General features: G+C 58.4%; 4 protein-coding genes across 4 annotated transcripts; 1 reads left to right on the plus strand and 3 right to left on the minus strand.

Annotated features, from left to right (window-relative positions):
• Positions 1–323: 323 nt before the first annotated feature.
• On the minus strand, positions 324–3,463 carry BXZ73DRAFT_42683 (DUF1793-domain-containing protein; the record flags this gene model as incomplete). Its single annotated transcript, XM_048019003.1, has 19 exons — positions 324–549; positions 603–630; positions 685–711; positions 770–846; positions 901–917; positions 972–1,046; positions 1,104–1,298; positions 1,361–1,434; positions 1,490–1,516; positions 1,571–1,606; positions 1,662–1,806; positions 1,862–1,878; positions 1,946–2,156; positions 2,217–2,504; positions 2,569–2,597; positions 2,659–2,890; positions 2,962–3,039; positions 3,082–3,204; positions 3,260–3,463. The coding sequence occupies 19 exons, from the start codon at positions 3,461–3,463 to the stop codon at positions 324–326; spliced, it is 2,109 nt and encodes a 702-aa protein (XP_047880443.1).
• Positions 3,464–4,190: 727 nt separating this feature from the next.
• On the minus strand, positions 4,191–5,876 carry BXZ73DRAFT_98869 (manganese peroxidase; the record flags this gene model as incomplete). The annotated part of the gene is made up of 11 exons (XM_048027821.1): positions 4,191–4,219; positions 4,274–4,492; positions 4,546–4,583; positions 4,638–4,813; positions 4,887–5,118; positions 5,185–5,305; positions 5,361–5,374; positions 5,431–5,489; positions 5,559–5,604; positions 5,665–5,708; positions 5,772–5,876. The coding sequence occupies 11 exons, from the start codon at positions 5,874–5,876 to the stop codon at positions 4,191–4,193; spliced, it is 1,083 nt and encodes a 360-aa protein (XP_047880444.1).
• Positions 5,877–8,138: 2,262 nt separating this feature from the next.
• BXZ73DRAFT_98870 (uncharacterized protein) lies at positions 8,139–9,395 on the plus strand (the record flags this gene model as incomplete). Its single annotated transcript, XM_048027822.1, has 8 exons — positions 8,139–8,230; positions 8,287–8,350; positions 8,411–8,544; positions 8,605–8,760; positions 8,853–8,989; positions 9,061–9,150; positions 9,217–9,275; positions 9,324–9,395. 8 exons carry the CDS (start codon positions 8,139–8,141, stop codon positions 9,393–9,395), a joined length of 804 nt encoding a protein of 267 aa, XP_047880445.1.
• Positions 9,396–10,314: 919 nt separating this feature from the next.
• BXZ73DRAFT_88681 (RdRP-domain-containing protein) lies at positions 10,315–15,029 on the minus strand (the record flags this gene model as incomplete). The annotated part of the gene is made up of 15 exons (XM_048025041.1): positions 10,315–11,100; positions 11,165–11,334; positions 11,438–11,471; positions 11,529–11,685; positions 11,738–11,783; positions 11,839–11,928; positions 11,982–12,026; positions 12,073–12,117; positions 12,179–12,597; positions 12,652–12,805; positions 12,924–13,365; positions 13,425–14,194; positions 14,242–14,341; positions 14,401–14,848; positions 14,911–15,029. 15 exons carry the CDS (start codon positions 15,027–15,029, stop codon positions 10,315–10,317), a joined length of 3,825 nt encoding a protein of 1,274 aa, XP_047880446.1.
• Positions 15,030–16,420: the final 1,391 nt, after the last annotated feature.

The raw sequence follows: 16,420 nt of genomic DNA on the forward strand, positions 1-16,420 counted from the left end.
GAGACCCTCAAAGTAACCAAACCAAATATTCTTAACTATCAGAGAGCGAGAGCACCCATGGCACCAAGCACAAGCACAAAGCCCAGAGGGCTCTGAGCCAATTGAGAAATTGAGCCGCTGTGGGAGGCCGTGGGGTTGACGGCGTTCGCCGATGCCGTGGGCGTGGTCATAGCCTTCGAGCCGGAAGGCACCGTGATCGGCACGAACCCAGTTGCGGATGACGTTGATGTGGTAGATGAGATCGTCAGCGAGTTCGCGGTGTTATTCACCACCAGCTGATGCGCGCGACGCGTGTGAGTACACGGACGTGAGAGCTAGAAGAGTCACTGAGTACGAACCAGGGCGAAGTGCCCGCCAACGACGGGACGTGCGTGACCAGAGCCAGGGACCTCGGTACCGTTGATGGCATCGTAGAGATCGGGAAGGGGCTGGTTCGTCGCGCCGTCGCCCGCGTACTTCAGCACGGAGCTGACGAACATGTCGCGCACTTGAGTCGCGGACATGATGCCGGCCGTCCAGATCTGCCAGTCGGACTTCGTGTATGTATGCCTAGAAGCTTATGTCACGATGATCATCTAAGTTCCCAAAGATTCAGCACTCACCGCGTGTCGAGCTGTACACCGAAAGGCTCTGAAAGGACAAGTATAAGTACGTGTAGAAGTAGAGCGAAGGCAGCAAACTCACTGGCCTGCCCATTGTACCATTCAGTTTCTATGAAAATCAATGAGATCAGGACGCTGCTCTGATGTAGGCAGAAACGATCACGTACGCAAGTCGTAGACGTCTTGCGGGAAAGCGTTCGTTCCCAGCAACTTGTCAGCATAAAGGTTGTATGCCAAACCCCAGCTTCATCCAGGTCAGCGAATCCAGCATAAGATCGACAAAGAATAAAACTGCTACCTGTCACTGTTGCCGTACTAGATCACCTACGGGTCAGCCTCCAACGCGTCTACGTACAGCGAGTGACTCACAGAAAGTGTCAAATGCTTCCCGTCCGCAGAAGTAGCGAGCGTCTTCCACTGCTGAACGTACGAATCTGCCATCGACTGAGGGGCCATTCATCAGTCACACGAACGAGCCTGCATGAAGTCTCCACAACTGACGCTGTATTTCGTCGCCCGATCGTTATCCCCTGTGAGCGCAGCGATCTTCGACATGGCCTTGATGCCAACTATACCCTTGATTGCCAGGTTGGTCTGATTTGCGAGCGAGCCCGCGAAGTCGTCGGTGCTCAGCTGGTCCGCGGGGATGAGCGAGTCCGTGATCAGGAACTGCGTCCACTGGTCCAGGAGGCTGAACTGGAATGCGCACAAAAGGTTAGTGCCAATTGCAAGGGGATGGTAGGGACGGAGGAGCTCACGTAGGTCTTGAGCAGCGACTGGTCGTTCGCCGTCTGGGCGTGGCTCAGAGCCATTATCACCATGTTACCGCTCTCTGCACGCAGGATTCGATGTTAGGGGCAACAGGATGAACGAATCATGGTGTCTACCTTCGACTGGCATGGCTTGGTCTTTGCCTGTAAACGTCCGTTAGGAGCCGCAGTTGATCAGAAGTAGGAGTGGATTCTCACCATCGTTGTGGCCTGTGGCGTTGGGGTAGTGGGAACCTACGTGAAAGCATCAGCACGGGAGATTAGGAGACACAACAGGACGCAGATCTACCCAAGTCGTGAACGCTGTACTTGTTGGGGTACAGACCGGAAGCCTGGTACGCCAGGAGTGGAAGGAGCAGCTGCTTGCCAATCTCGGGGTTCGTGTACAGGAACAAGGGCCAGGAGGGGAAGATGACATCGACGGTGTTCACGTCCTATAGGTCACCAGTGAGCAAGCACAGGAATGTGGCTGTGTCAACGACCACGTACCCCAGACGAAGAGATCTCTATCGAAATCGTCCCCAACGCTCTGTCAATGCGCAGCCCGAAATGTGGAATGTGGCTTACACGCACCCTTCATGAACGTCTTGACATCCGAAGCGTCCAGCGACCCATCGCTCTTTTTTGCCGCCGTGATCTCGATCGCACCCAGCGTCTGCCTCACCGACAGCGGGACGAGGGACGCATAGTCGGCCGAGATCTTGCCCGCGTCGGCCTGGAGCTTCGCGTCGAACGCGTTCGCGCGGACGACGGCATTGGCGTAGTCGCCAAGGAAGGCCGAGATCTGCAGCACGGCGCGTCAGCTCTCGCCCCGGGCGGCCGTTCAGAGCGTGCATGCACCCACCGCGTCGGCGAAGTCGGCGTACTTGGTCCAGAAGAACGAGCTCCGCTGCTCGGTCGTCCCGTCCGCGGCGACGTACTGCAGCGCGGGGTCGCGGACGTGCGCGAGGGAGAGGACGAAGGGGGCGGTCGCGGCGGAGACGGCGCCGAAGTCGTGCGCGAAGGCGAAGACGGGCCAGCGGTCCGAGACGGCGCGGAAGGCGGTGTCCTGGCCGTTGGTGAGCGCGCCGCTGTTGATGAACTGCGCGCGGACGGCGATGTCCTCGCCCGTCTGGAACGTCGTGCCTTTCGTCTGTGATCGGAGGGGAAACCGGTGAGATGAGAGGGGGATAGGGAGGGGAGAGAAGAGGACGCACGTTGAGGGTGGAGTGGAAGACGGAGCCCTCTGATGCAGTGCTGTCAGTCAGGTACCGTGGGAACTGCGGGGGGCTCGGAGTTCGACTCACGCTGGATGCGATCACCGAGTTCGTTGAACGGCACCTGGTTTGCGAGCGCGACCTGGTGCGAGATAACGCTCTGTGCCGTCGTGTTCCAGGTGACACCGAGAGAGACGGTGCCCGTATTCCACTCCGCGCTGATGTCCGCGTAGACCTGCACGCTGTGCGACTTGCCGTCGGTCGACGCGGCTGAGACGGAGTAGTACGAGAGCGGCAGCGATTGGTTCACAAAGTCACCGGGCTGAAGCGAAAGGGTGGTGTCAACCGTGCCGTCCTGACGAGTGGGCTGTGCCCAAACCGCGTGCCACAAACCTCGACCGGGCTGAGGAAGGTGATTGTGAGGTCCACAGGACCCGCGCTCATCACGAAGATGCTCTGCGTTGCGGTCATCTGGCATATTCATCAGTTCTTCGTTCACAGCACCAGTGGGACCGAAAACCTTGCCTGAAAACTCTTTTGCGTAGCGGGGGTCGTCTTGGTGTTGGGCACGGCGGGGACACCCATCCAAGTGTACGCCGTCCCGTCGACCTTAGCGTACCCCGCCCAGCCGACGATCTACAACAGCGTCAGTCCAAGGACGCGTTCGTGAACGCGAGTAAAATGGACTTACGTTTCCGTTCCAAAACGTGGGCCAGGCCGCGTTGAGTGCGGTACCGCCGCCCTGCGGGAGCCATGCAGAGAGGTACGGGGAGCGCACGGCAAGGGGGATGGCAGCCGGGTTTATCGGCGTCACGTCCCAAGCGGGAGCAGCGAGCGCAGGAAGGATGAAAGAGGCGAGTTGAAAGAGCGCGGTGAGCGCAGCGATGGCGAACATGGTCGCAGAACGGAGCCACGGCAAAGGCGAAAGCGCAGAACTTGCGCAGAACCAAAGGAAAGAAGGAAAGCGACCGTGGGACCGAGTGAGCTGGGCTGCGTCAGTCTTCAGAGCTGAGACCGGCTGCGATCAACACCGCGACCGCACGGAAGGAGCGGGTGTTGCCTGAGAAATTGAGGCGCGGCCAAAGCACACGAGAGCCGGTTACGTGTTTGAACCTCGAAACACCGAAGTGGTGCTATAATTGATTGGTTTCAACCAATGTCAGTATCCATGCAAACCCATGGGGCCTCATTTGGCCGAACGTGTGCGAACGTACTCAGTACTCACCTTGAAGCAGAGATGTTGGTACAAAGGAGAGAAAACATGGAGGACGCGAGGGCGACGACCCCGCTCGCTGTTGGCTTGGCTGAAGCCAAAGCGATGCAGGGGGCCAGACCGCCGGCATCGTCAATCAGCCCGAGGTCGATGATCATCTGACAGAAGTGCCTCCCCTTTGTTCGTTCACGGCGTAACCTTGTCAGACATGGGCACGAGAGCGAGGAGACCGACGCGCATCGAAGAGAAGAGAAGAGAGATGAAACACCAGACCGCAGTCGCAGAGCGGCAGTTGCAGCGGAGACGCTCGTCGGCATGTCAGATGACGTCATGGTATACAAGGTCCCTGGACAGACTACCCCTTAGACCCCATGATATTCTCCCTAGCTTACACCAACAACGCATTCAATTACACGGGCGGGACAGATGTCATAGGTCCTGAAACTATGTGAGCGACCCCCAGCACGAGAGCGCGAGCTATTTGAATCTCACCTGCTGCAGCGGCTAACGAGGGGAACGGAGTACCTGTACACACCGGCACAACATCGTCCATTGAGAGGCCAGCCGGCAGGAATGGCTCGAAGTCGACAGCCGGTGGGACCGGGATGATATTGGTGCAGTTCGTCATGTATTGCACATTTACACCTTGGCCGATCAATGCCAGTGTGTTCATCACAGTCTGGTACCTGCGTAGCATATTCTGGCGGTCCACTGTGGCAGGCGGCGTTCAGCATCTCAGAGACACGCGGAAAAATGCCGCTCACGGAGCATGTGCTGGAACTCGCAGGCGGTGCGAGGATCCCTGTAGGCAGCCGCACGTGAGGATTTTGCCCCAGTGTCACTCGCCGATACTCACCTTGCGATCGCAGAGTCCGAAGCGAGACGGTACTCCCCGGGGTAAGGCGACAGCGCTCCCCCAGCGGGAACCTGACTTTCGTTCCCAGGGTTGATGGTGCCGTTCAGGAGAGTCTCGACAAAGAACTGGGCGTCGAAGTCGTAAGGAGTCGAGTCGAACGGTGATCCCGCGATCGTCTGTTCACGGCGAAACGAACGGCGGATGAGTGTACCCGGTCGAGAGAGTCGAGACCGCAAATGGAGTCCGTACCGGATCCACCATGTGCTGCGCGCCAATAGTGTGCGAGACGAGCATCCACACGAGCTCGAGCGCGCTGAAGCCGATATCTCCAACGCGGTTGAGGATCGCGTCCACGGAGTCGGTCGCTTGAGGGACCAGCCCAGGGGGTGCGGGCTGCGACTCGTTCTTGCGCCCCGCGAAAAACAGGAGCTGGGGCGCTCCCTTGCAGTTCCCGACACCGATGGCGCCCGCGAACTGGATACTAAAGCAGGCAGGATGTCAGAGCCCGACTGTGTGATCACCGTTCAAGACCCGCGTGGAGACTCACAAGTCCGCATAGGACACGTTGTGGCGGAGCGCGATCTGTCGCTCGGCCTCGATGATCTCGTCCATGCCTTCGTTGGCGGGGTCCTGGAGCTCTATGTCCGACCATTCCATGATAGAACCGTCTGCGAGCATGTCGTGCGGTCAGTCCCTGTTCACTTCACGTGGATCCTGACGTACCGGCTCCCCCTCCTCTGTGAAAATCGTCTGTCAGACCGCATACAATAGGTCCAGGATGGATGAGACGCACCTGAATTTTCCTGCTCTGAACAAAGCCGGCGAGTATCCCATCGCGTCGTGGAAGGTGAGCTGTCGTAAGGTGGGCAATCAAGAATGGTCGACGGGGATTGAGCGGACATGGAGATCTGAGGCACATACCCGAAGCGCTTCGTGGGCATCATCGTTGCATTCACCACCATCGAACCTGGAGATCGATCGAGGTAAGTGTGGAGAAGACGAGGTGATTTATAGAAAGCCCACGTACAGATTCTGCTGGATGTCATCAAGCACATCGAGCCAGACGCAGCACTGGCACAAGCGGAGAAAGTGTGAAAAGACTTAACCATACCCGCAGGAAGTTGTAACACATACCGCGTCTGGAACAGCCACTCCGTTGTTTCCAGTGCATGGGACGGAGGCCGCGCCAGCTGACACAAAGAACAAGCCAAACGCAACAGCCGTTGCCGTGAGCAGCATGACGTAGGCAAGGGAAGGAGATGCTGGTGGACGTAGCGGAGAGTGGGGACGGCTAAGGGGCGTTATTTATGCTGCAATGGCCGTCGAAGCAACCCTGGTCGAACCAAGAAATCGGTCAATCATCCCCGACGGGAAAGAATACCGCTCAAGACTTAGGCTATATTATCCAGCCGCTTGAGAAGTTCCTGAGGAGGAACTCCTCAAGCGGCTGCTTCAACGGGATTCTGGCAGGCGCACCATAAACCTTATGTGAATTCCCCGCCCCATCCCCGCCCGCTGCGAGTGGTCTCCGGTGCTCGCCGCGCGGACGCGCTCCAACGCTGCCACGCTGTCCGCCAGCATACAGTCGCGCGCCAGATCAACGAGACGACAGTGGCCTTCCACCTGCCCTATCACTTCCTTGAGTCCTTGGCGTAGCAGACGAGCCTCCAGGACACTGAACAATATATCACGTGAAATGTTTACCACACTGGGAGCAAATGTACAGTTGTTTAGCGTACCCAAACATACCCGGGCTGACCGTGTTCAAGAAGCCTCGGCGACCTGCCACCGTCACCTTGCCGTCATTCCAGTTGGCGTTGTGCGTCCGTTTAGCGCGACCGAAACACGATGACGTACCGTGGGGACGCTTTCGTTATTACCGCTGTACCGTGCGGTGAAGAAACTTCGACGAGTGCTTGGGGTGGGGAAGCAAGGCGAGGACTCGACACCTACATCCGACAGGTCCCTAGATGTCCAATCACACTCAGACAATTGTATGAGGGTTTGGTCCCAAGACGTACCAAGTCTGCACGCCAATTTTGGCATTGCTCGCGCGCTCGGCATGCCCCTCGACAATTACAACCTCCGAGTCTCGACTCCCTCGGCACGGCATGGTCCGACGGGTCGCAGCAGGCACTTCGCCATGTGCGAACTCTGTGACGCATCCGGCAGACCCAAACGGGCCCTCCCAGCACTTGCAGCCTGGGGCTGAACGCCAGTCGAATCCTTCCTTCGGCCTTGGTCTTCGCCCCGACCATCCGGCGGCTATGGCTCCTGCTCAACCCGACCTCACCTTCGTCGTGCTCGCGATATCCGTCTCGTTCCTCGCCCTCGTCGCGTGGCTCCACCGCTATCGGCGAGACGTGTTCCTCGCCGGGCCGCGTCCTTCCAATCCTCGCCATACCACCACCATACCGCCGGCCCCTCTCGGCCTTCGCCTCTTCCACGAGCGACATACCCGGACACTCGAGGCGTATGCGCTAGACACGCACCTTGAACATAAAGAGACTCCGCGCCTCTTGGAGGTGCGAACGGTCGTGCGAGGTGGAGAGACCAGCGAGGAGGGGCCTAATCGACATACGGGGCGACGGGGACTGTGGAAGGAGATGCAGGTAGGTTGAGCCCGCGGCCCAGGACCGGGAAGATACGTATGCTTACTAACGGACATTGGATCCGCCACAGCCACTCACAGTGCAGAGGCTGCCCCCGTCTAAGCCCGAGAGGGCATCGCGAAGGACCAGGAAGGGATGGGGTGTGGTTCCCGACGTGCGCCCGTCGGCGCGCGAAGAGGCTCGATGGCGCACCTCGGTGCTTGTTGCACTTCCGCGCGAGAGAGCGCGAACGCGGTGCCCTCAGATCTCTTCGTTGCCGTTATGCTTCGGGGTGACGGATGAGTAGTCTTCAGTACTTCAGTGCGTACGCGTTAACAGCGATGAGTCGGGCGCCTACCTCTAGCACGACTTGTAATATCTGACGCGTGTGTGTTCCGGGGTCCTCGCCGTCGACCACAGCGATCCAGAAGTGGACGAACTTCTCCCTGCAGCTCACCAGCAAGTTTCGATCGACACCCCACGTGCCTCGCTTCCACCGAACAACTCCCGCGACGACGCTATCGTGTCTGTTGTGTCCTCCACAACCGCTGTCCCGACCCCAGCGAACGCCGTCAGGCGCCGCCTCGCTCGCACACGACTCGCGGGAAGCACAGGAAGCGTGCCTCATGGCATCCTCCTTGCAACGAGCATCCTGCCAGCGACCTACGCTCGCATGCCAGGCGCAGGGCGCCACTCTGCAGAAGGTTCAGGTGCTGCGGCAGCGAGAGGAACGGCAGGGCTCGCCTGTCTGCTGCCCACGCCCCCAGCACGATACATAACATGACCTGTCCCAGCCTCCGTGCCATCCCTCTCGTCGTCTTCGCCATCCTCCTCCGCGAACTGTTTCGCACCACCATATCCTTCCTTCCCCTTGCCCTCTTCGCAATTTACATCAGCTACATCGTTCAACATGCCTGACACCGTTGTGACAATGGGAGATGCCGTGGATGTCGGGACCGTTCAGGAATTCATCGGGACGATGCGCGCAACCTACCGGACGTTGTAAGTATCTCTTCGTGTCTTCTGTTTGAAAAGGAGCGGCTCTCACGTTCATGCAGAGATGCAACGTTCAGCACATTGCACGATCAGTCCGCAAGAATATCCGAGCTTGGACCGACGACTGTAAGATAGCCGTTTTCATGTTTTGCACGATGAATGATTCGAGCCTCCTGTCATTCGTAGGAAGCAGTTGATGCGGAGGTCGTCCTTCTGAGGGATCAGTTGTCCGCCCACCAACGCGCGCAGACCGAGCGTGTCGATGCTATAAAGTACATTCTCAAAAACGACGTCAAACGCCAAGCGGCGGAGACGCTCAAGTATAGAGCATCTTCCCCCGTAGACGACATGTCGCTGACAGATTTTGTACCACTGCACAGATCCCAGATTCACGAGTCGATCAGACTTGAAATCGAGAGAGAAGTGAAGCGGCAGGTTGACGACCAGATCGGCGAACACATCCCAGTTCCTCTACCGCAGCAGCGGGAGGACTTTCAGATGGAGATTGCCGATGTACGGCGCGCACTCGATAACGCGTACGTCCTGTTCTTCCGCCAGCCCTCCAATACTCTGGGGTCTTGTCTCCATCATGGTCCATACTGACTCCTCCCCGTCTTGCTGTAATCAGAGAGGCGAGACGGCACAATGCCACTATCAGACCGAGCCCGGATAGCTTGAAAGACGACCTAGCCGTCGTCTTCAAACCCGATGGTAGCCGAAGCAAGCTATACCCTGCTAATTTGAATTCCCTGTTTGCATACAGCGGTGCGTGTCGTCTTGTTCTCTGTGATCCCCTTGGAATACTGATATCCGATCTTGCGGCTTTGCTCTGTTAGCCTTACAAGCACGACAGCTGCTTCGGGATTTCGAGCTGCACGATGATGGCATGCTGGAAAGGAACCTTAACCGGTTCATGTCACATATCGGTACGCATCTTTGGGAGGCCGTTCCAGCACTGGTTGATTTTCACATCTACTACCTTTATCCCATAGGGATTCGCTTCGAGCTCGTCCCGGTACCTCCGACGCCTGGCGGCTCCGCATCTGCCGGGGTATCAGGTGCTGCCCTGGTTTCAAAGTCCCCTATGAAGTAGCCCCAGAACATCACCCTCGTTGATGTGGTACCTTCGCTTCTGCTCTCCCCTTCGAATATCTGGACTCTGATTTGGTAGCTTTGTTGTATGTGTGTACCATAGAGTGATGGTTATGATGACGTCGAAAGGACCCCCTCCTCCGCTTCCGCCTCCCAGTCCACCCCCACTGCTTACGACCTCGAGAACCTCCGCTCTCTCCATGCACTGTCACCAAACCCAGCGCAGCATACGCTCCGTCGCGTCCGGCATTGTCCATCCTCGCTAGGAATCCATGTCTCTCGATTCTCTTGGCTGCAGCATCCATTCTGTTCCAATCCATCGTCCGCTACACATTCGCGCACGGTGCGACGGCCCCCACCTGCCTGAAGGGCCTCCATCATTCTCAAGACTCTCGCGGGCAGTGTGCTTCTCCCCGCGGTCTGAGGGCACGTCATCGACCGCGGCTTGCTCGTCGCCACTCCACTTCCGTCCCACCACGCACGCAGACTCATCCAGCCCGGGCTCTTCATCCGTTCTTGTCGAGTCCCCGCGCTCTTCTCGTCGCCAGCTCGTCCCCTGCGCCCTGTGTCATCTCCGCGACGCGGTATGACATCACAACGCTCTACTCGCCCAATAATGCAGCCACGCACAACCCATGACCTCGGTCGCACCCATCCTCACAACGCAGAGACCTGTCCGAGACCGCACCCAGTCCAGAACGTTCGGCCCGAGCATCGTGCATGGCAACGCCTGTTTCTCCCTACCTTGTCTGCGACTGCTATTGCTTAGCGTAGACGGCTTATGAATCTCTCTCTCTCTCTCTCTCTCTCTCCCCTATGCGCGCTCCGCAAACTTCAGTGCAATCTCGGAGTCATAGGCTACGTTGTTCTTGTCACCCTAGTATGTATACAACAACCAATCGTCAGCGGCGCTCAATCCAACAGAAATATCAGCGACAACTTGTCTCGAAGCCCATTTGCCGCGCAAACAACTTCCCTGTCCCCTGCTGGCCAGTCCATCAAACGATGTTCGCGTCCGGCCCGTCCACGCGAGACTCCTCCGGCTCGTCCGCCGCCGCCACCTCCTCGTCCTCGCGCGACACCCCCGCCTCCTTCCCGTCCATCCTCTCCAGCCCCTCCACCATCTCGCACACCACCCCCAGCCCGATCAGCCCGAAGCTCCGCGCCCCAAACGTCTCCCTGTACCTAAGCCCGAAGTCCCAAGCCGCCCACCCCCGCCTGAGCGCCGTGACCACCTCCTCCCGCGTCGGGCCCTCCTCCACCTCGCCGCCCTTGCCCTTCCCGCGCACGAACCGCGGCGCGGCAAGCCCCCGCGCCCGCTGCCGCACGTCCCGCACCAGCTGCCCCGCGTGCTCCCGCATCCGGTACGCCCGGCTCTTGCGCCAGCGCGGGTCCGGGCACCGCCCCAGGATCACCCCGAGCACGACCTCCTCCTCCGACAGCCGCGCGTCTGCGCCTTCCCCGGGCGCGTGCGCGAGGCAGACGTACGCGAGCTCCCGCGCGTAGTGCCGGAAGAGCGGCTCCAGCGCCGCGAGCTCGTCCGCGTCGTGCCGCTCCGCGCGGTGCTGCAGGTGCGGGATCAGCGCCGGCCGGAGCGCGCGCGACACGTTGTCGCCCAGCGGCTTCGTCTTCTCGTACGACGGGTGCGGGAGGAGGGGCTCGGTGTGCGACCTGGGCGGCGGCGCGGACGCGTGGAGGTCCTTGATCTTGATCGAGCGGAAGAGCACGCCGAGCGCGCGCGAGGACTCGTAGAAGTCCCCTGGGCGGCCGGTCTCGTCTTGAGTCTGGGGTCCCGGTAGGAGCGCAAAATGAGTTTCACGGCAGACTCAAAGGACGTTACCCGCGTACCTGGCTCCAGTCCGGCTTGATCTTTGTATAAGGCTGTGGCATCGCATCGGTTTCGACGTGAACGCCTTGCTTGGGATAATCAACAGCTTGGCTGCAGAGATCCACGAGTTTCATGCAACGTTCGTCAAACACGCCATCCTGTTGAGTAGACGATGAGCCCCATGTCTGTACTGCAAAACGGACCGTCCTACTACCTCTGACTGATCTATAGACACATGTGCGAAGCAGATGAGTCGAATGGAAGATGGAATTGGTGACACCGCGAAGCCTTACCGGCAATCTTCAGATGCTGCGAGGCCACCAGACCCTTGAGAACCAGTTTGTTAGAGTAAAACTACACAGGGTGGAGAGTCTAACGGTTTACCACCACGTCGAACTGCATGTACTTCATGAAAAAATCACATATGTCGTCCACAGTACTGGGGTGATCAAGAAGCTTTGGCTTGGCGGCTTCGTAGTCGTTCGGCTGCGACATGATTTTGGGAAGGAGGGTAGGATCCCGGATGATTAAGAACTCGTCTCTGAGGCAATCATGTCAGTCAATATGCATCCCATGTGAGCTTGCGATCTCACCCGTCGACATCCCCGCCAGCCAGACAGGACGCCAAGGAGCGTTCTCCTGCCCGTAGTGAAGTAGTCAGTCGATGCGCGTGCTTCGACGAAGGGAAACTTGCCTGTGGAGGGCATGACTACGACGTTCTTGATGTTCCGGAAGAAACACTCCTTGTCTGCAGGCGGCTTCCCAATCGCTCGAACTAGCTGGACTGTCCGTATGAAAGTTAGCGTTACCACGGCCATACACATTTCATAAACGCACCGTCCCCGGGGTGGATGTGCGGAGACCGCGAGATAGAGACATTGCCTGTTCGGTGTAAGACGAGGTTCATAAACTTGCAAGAGCCACTTGCCTTTGAGATAATGCATTTCTTCCTTATCTGGGTACTGCACACAAGCTATATTACACCCCAACACAGTCAGTGTTCCCAAACACAGACGACACGGATGGGAGCTCACCAAATATCTCTCCATCGGCCAGGCAGTAGACATTCTCGCGCCCCGCCGCGACCCACGCTGGCCCTTCGTCGACGACACCAACGAGCTGATAAGCTTCGTCTAGCGGGATACGCGTCTCGTACTTGAACTCGCGCAGGGCATACGTCTGCGCGTACTTGACGATACCCCTGATGAAATCGCTGTCCAGGAGGAACCGGCCGACCGGATCGTTGCCCCGCATGACCACGCCAGAGCGAGCGAGATGCTCGAGCGTCCAGCGCAGCCCAAATGCATCGCCCAGGCCGTACCTCTGGATCAACTTCTTCGCAACGTTGAAGAGCGTGTCCTGGGCTTCCACTACGTCCTTCATCGCGTGGTTCTGCACATCGAGGAAGGCCTGCTTCTCCACACCGAGGTCTTCTAGCACAGCGACCAGTGGGCTGCAAGCGCACAGGAAGATCAAGCGGTTCCAAGATGGGCTCATGACGGCTCACCGACACAGCCTGGCAGTCCCGGGCTTGATGAACGGTTTGGCAATCTCAATCTCGGCTTCCTCGTAATTCGTTACCTCATACTTGCACATGGATGGCCTCAGGCGCATCGCAACACCTTCCAAAGTATCGTCGACGACTACCATGCCCTTGTAGCCTGAAAATATTGAGTTAACGGCAGTCCACGGCAACACGTGTGACATACCAAGGAAACGAATCTGGTACTGTATCGAGGACGTGTCAGCTCGGGTCACTGCTACGCGCCCCGAAGACACCTACCGCAGATGGTTTCAGCAGCAATTTCCCTCGAGCAGGGCGCTCTTCGACCATAGCCCCCCAAATCAAGTCGGCCAGCGCGGATGAGATGGTGCCCTGGCCGTCCGTGTGCTTGTACTTCTCGCCCAGATCCGGGATCTCCTCGACTTGATCGTACCGAATCCGAACGGAGGGACTTGTACTGCTGAACGCTTGCGCGAGACGAGCGGCGTACTTTGAAGGGATTTTCTGGCACTTCGTGAAGTCGCCGAGGCCCTGGCGGATCCTCTCGGCAGTGACGCGCCCCTCGGTTGGGTGGTCGAACTCGGCCATGAACCACGTCGTGTGCTCGCCGAGACCCGACATGGACCACCCGAGGAAGTAAAAGCGCCGCCCAGCGACGTCCAAACCGTTCTTGAGGATGTCGCCGAACCGTCCTTCGATGAGCGACGCAGCATTTACCTGCGCCCAAACGTGAGGGAAAAGCCGGCACGGACGCCCCCATGTCACGGCGCACGCACCTCCTTCGGCCACCTGAGGGTCATCTTGTTTTCTTCTCTGAACTCAACCCGGATGAAGTACTCCCTGTACTCGTAGTATCGGCGCACGATGCGGTTCGACTGTGTGTCGTAGGGACCCGCGAGGAGAACCCGTGAGGGTGTGACGACGGCGTGTGCGCTCTTGACGGACCCGAGGAAGTCGGGCCCCTTGTCGCCGTCGCTGAGTGCTGCCGAGTCTGCGGCCTCGGTCTCGAGCGCGACGCGGAAGCAGTCGACCACTGTCTCTGAGCTCCCGCGCGTGAGCAAGCGCGTGGACAGCCGGCGGAGGAAGTCGACAGCGAGTGCGGGCCGCTTGTTGACGAGGTCCTCGATGTGCACGCTGAGGTGGTACAGGTCGCGAGTGGTGACGAGGCTGTTGGAGAGGAGTGCCTCCAGCTGGAAGCGGATCGGCCATGCGAAACGGCTCATCCACTCGCGCGCGGTCGCGAGCCGGTCGGGGTGGAAGAAGTCGCGTTGTTCGACCTCGATCTGGCTGCGGTGTGGTGCGAGTTCGGCCGCTTCGCAGAGAAGCTTGAGCTTTTTGAGTTCATCGTGGCGTTCGTCGTGGGACTGCGGTGCGAGGAGTAAAAGTCGAAGTTGGTATGCATAAGGAGTGACAAACTCGTGCAGACCGCCAAGGTGTGGAAGCCGTTGACGGAAATGCTTCTTGTCCTTCTTTCTGTCATTGGTATAGGCGCGGAATTGGGTCTGTTGTTCGAACCGAGGGGGATGCCAAAGTTCCATACAAACGTCTATAGGGAGATCAGGCGATGTCTCAAAGGGAAGATGCTTGACCCACAATATTGTCCGTTATCATCCTTACCATACGCAGTCTTCTTGATGTTGCGAATTTCGATGATGATGAGATCGGTGTTGTCGTCTGTCACAGGATTACCACTCTTTAAAGAAGCGTACCGTCAGAGATGTGCTCTGATAATTCTCAGAGGAAAACACGCACTTCGACAATAAACTCCTTCCTGTTGTAATTGTATATCAGTTCCCCGGAGACGGTATCTTCCCGGCTGATCTCGTGCTCAGCGGAAAAGGTCCGATTGGCGGTGTTAGGATCGCCGTCTCTGCGGAAGTATACGCCAAACTGGATGGTGTCGAGCTTGACGACTACGGCAGAGATCTCGTCCAGCCTCTGCAGTCGATTTTGCTCGTCTAGCGGCTGCACGTACGGCGTTTTGAGCAGCTCTCGTACTTTTGCCTTGTTCGACTTCGAGAGGCTGCCCCCTTTCATCTTGAGAAACAGACGCCGCCCACCTACACAAACGCCAGGACTGCCTCGCTTCGTCGCCCATCTGAAGAAATCTTGCCCGAGGGCACGATTTGAAAGGATGACACTCCCTTTCCCGTTGTTGGGGAGGCAGTTCGTGCTTTCCTCGAGGTACACGTGGATGTTTCTGGTGGGTACATGCGGGTGAAAAGACGGCGCCACGATCGCGTATCGTGGCCGAGCACTTACTCGGGTCGATTTGACGAACACGGATCGTAAAATGGAGGATTGTGGAGGATTTCACCAAACGCATGCTTGACCTCCCATCTGGTTGCAGTGAACGGAAGATCTTCGATCAAGATCTCCATCGTTGGGTTCGTGGAGGAATGGAGGGGGCGTTGGGAGGTGGCTTGACGGAGGCACAGTGCTTATAGGCAGACGCGAGTGCAGCGCAGAAGGACAGGAAGAATGCTGCAGGATGTCCTGCAACACTGTAGGATAGCTGTTTCGGCACGAGAGCGTGCTGAGCATTCCCACTCTCGGGTAACCTGGTTGCTGCGGTAGCCCGCTTAAAGTTTGCGCATACAGGAACAAAGCATATGGTTGCATTCATGAAGGAGGCACATCCAGGAGTAGCACGAAGGTGTTGCAGTGCAAGTACATAAGCAGAAGGGGAGGCTGGTGCGTAGTAGCGGGCGCTTCTTCCCGGTGGAGCCGCCCGGCAGTTTCCGGTGGCGAACACAAGTAGTGGCACTGTCTCGGCCAGACTCCCAAAGACTTGATCTCCCGGCCGCCCATTGAGAGTAAGAGTCGGACAAGAAAACGACGACAGGGCTATAAGCTGGAGTAGGTAGTAGTAACGCTACGCGAGAAACTATGGTGGTACACGCTATCAGGGCGAGGTCACAAGAAAGCAGCATACTAGCAGCACGACAAAGCAAAACGTATCATCCATGTCCAACACAACTCCACTCGTCGCAGCTCGACTCGTCATAGGTGCAAGGCACGTGTGCCCCCGTCGAATGATGCCGCAGGCCGAGATGCGCGACCAGCGATGTACGGCAACTCCCTTCGCCATCACTGCCCGTCGCGAGATCAGCATGCCCGCCGCGTCCCGCACCCGTCGAGGCTCGTCTCAACGCCCCGGCCAGCGGTCCAAGCACCGGTACCACGGCGGACGTAGGTGGTCCGCGGCCCCCGAGTCCACTCATTGAGAACCGAGGTGCAGAGAGCCCGCTTGAGTTTCCCAAGTTTAAATCCCGGATGATGTGAAGTCGCAACAAAACGGCGAGTCCGGGACATACAGCTGGCGCCTGCGAGAGTCGTGTTGCGGAATCGGTCTGGGGGCGCCCGTGTATCACGAATAAGGTGTCCACATACGCGACACCCACGTCGACAGTGTGCCTCTCGCGCTCGGCCCCAAAAGATGTCTGACTCGCGCGGCGCCACACGCGATCGGCTGCTGACCACGACCACCAACGTCGACCGCGTGCGATCCGAGTCGACCCAACGGCAAGGCCGGCACATCTGGTGAGGGAGTGAGAAGACGTGGCAACAAAAAGAAAGCCGGTAACAAGGTCGAAGAACAAGACGATCGGTGAGCACAAGAGCCCACGAAGTCGATGTGCCGGCAGCAGCTCGCGAGCCCTGCTACCCTCGCGGGTCGAAGCACCGAGGTCCGACGCCGCTCAACCGGGTGTGCGAGCCTGAGGCCTGAACCCTGCGACAAACCGTCGGAACTCGGGAAGCTCGCGCGCGA

This window comes from Epithele typhae (assembly GCF_022376455.1).
Source record: "Epithele typhae strain CBS 203.58 chromosome Unknown BXZ73scaffold_9, whole genome shotgun sequence".
NCBI lineage: Eukaryota > Fungi > Basidiomycota > Agaricomycetes > Polyporales > Epitheliaceae > Epithele > Epithele typhae.